We start from the raw sequence: 2,030 nt of genomic DNA on the forward strand, positions 1-2,030 counted from the left end.
TAAAAAATTTGTCTGTCTTACTTGGAAATTCATCTCTTTTGGTATAAAATTAATTTTTATTTCCTAAAAGTTCAGCTATTTTTTTCAAAAGAATCCTAACTGGTTTTGTTCAAAATCAGTCGTTTTAGAATGAAAACAAATCAACTTTATTCGTGAAAATGTAAATTTTTTTGGCAAATTAAACTTTCTTTAAAAAATTTGTCTTTTTTGGGGTTGAAAATTCATCTGTTTTGGTATAAAATTAATTTTTATTTCTTAAAATGTCAATTATTTTTTTGGAAAGAGTCTAAACTGATTTTGTTAAAATTTTGTCGTTTTAGAATGAAAATAAATCGACTTTCTTCGTGAAAATGGAACTTTGTTTCGCAAATTCAACTGTCTTTTAAAAAATTTGTCTGTCTTACTTGGAACTTCATCTCTTTTGGTATAAAATTAATTTTTATTTCCTAAAAGTTCAGCTATTTTTTTCAAAAGAGTCCTAACTGTTTTTGTTCAAAATCAGTCGTTTTAGAATGAAAACAAATCAACTTTATTCGTGAAAATGTAAATTTTTTCGCAAATTAAACTTTCTTTAAAAAATTTGTCTTTTTTGGGGTTGAAAATTCATCTGTTTTGGTATAAAATTAATTTTTATTTCTTAAAATGTCAATTATTTTTTTGGAAAGAGTCTAAACTGATTTTGTTAAAATTTTGTCGTTTTAGAATGAAAATAAATCGATTTTCTTCGTGAAAATGGAACTTTGTTTCGCAAATTCAACTGTCTGTTAAAAAATTTTCTGTTGAAAATCGTATAAATTCTTTTTATTAAAAAAAATTATTTTTAGAATGAAAATAAAACAAACTTTGTTCGTGAAAAATGATTTTTTTTCGCAAATACAATGTTTACTTCTAAAAAATGTAACTGGTTTGTTAAAAATGCAATATATTTCGACTTGAACTCTTAGAAAAAGCGTTCATACCTAATTCTATTTGACATCTACATCAACATTATTTAAAAGGATTTATTCCTCTATTTTCATTTTTTTTTCTAAATCATCCTGCTGATAAAAATGCTAAATTAATTTCAATTATATTATTAATTAATATAATTAAAACCCCTCAGAAAAATACCGTCCGTTGATCGTTCGACAAAACCTCATCTTCAGGACGACAAACTCAATTTGCGTGATTTGATTTTACCGACCGAATTGATGAACGGTTTCTTGAGACTCGCTGCCCCAAATACGACGAATAAAATCGAAACTTGCGGGGTTTTAGCCGGGAAATTGGAAAGAAATAAGTTACTGGTCACACATTTATTAATTCCACAACAAACCGGAAGTCCTGATTCCTGCATTACGTACAACGAGGAAGATATTTTTGATTACCAGGATCAATACAGTCTTATCACTCTTGGCTGGATACATGTACATACTTTCTCTACAAATAATTTACAATTAGCTGGCTTTTTTTAATTTTATTTTTAATTTTTAAAAATTTTTTAAAATGTTTTTAGACGCATCCGACACAAACTGCTTTCCTGTCGAGTGTCGATCTTCATACACATTGTGCTTACCAACTCATGATGGCCGAAGCGATAGCCATTGTTTGTGCACCTAAATATGATGAGTATGTATCTATTTTACAAATTATTTATTTTGAACCATAAAAATGTCTTTTCTACTGTAAAAGGTGATTTTTTAACAACAACATTGAATTTTGAAGTAGAAATGATCGATTTTTAATTTAAAAAATTAGCCATTTTCAAACAAAATTGGAATAGTTACATTTAAGTTGAAAAAATTTATTAGCAGGAGAAATAAAACAGGAATTTTCTATAAAATAGTTCAATTTTCTTACAAAGAGACGAATTTTCAACAAAAAAATTATATTATTGCAATAATTAAATAATTTTATCGATCTATCGTGATTTTTCATGAAAATAGAGAAATAAATACTCTTAAATAATAGAGATGAATCCAAAAGGACAAATTTTTAATAAAATAATGTTATTTTCAACCAAGATGAATTTTCTATAAAAAAATACGATT

General features: G+C 26.0%; 1 protein-coding gene across 2 annotated transcripts in view; it reads left to right on the forward strand.

The window, feature by feature from the left end:
- LOC117171942 (STAM-binding protein-like A) overlaps positions 1-2,030 on the forward strand; it is a 25,874-nt gene that overhangs the window by 14,628 nt on the left and 9,216 nt on the right. For both annotated transcript variants that reach the window (XM_033359618.1, XM_033359617.1), the window contains exons 5-6: positions 1,103-1,406; positions 1,496-1,608. In XM_033359618.1, coding sequence (XP_033215509.1) covers positions 1,103-1,406; positions 1,496-1,608 — 417 coding nt within the window. The remainder of the gene's footprint in view (positions 1-1,102; positions 1,407-1,495; positions 1,609-2,030) is intronic.

Source organism: Belonocnema kinseyi, chromosome 4 (assembly GCF_010883055.1).
Source record: "Belonocnema kinseyi isolate 2016_QV_RU_SX_M_011 chromosome 4, B_treatae_v1, whole genome shotgun sequence".
In the NCBI taxonomy this organism is placed as follows: Eukaryota; Metazoa; Arthropoda; class Insecta; order Hymenoptera; family Cynipidae; genus Belonocnema; species Belonocnema kinseyi.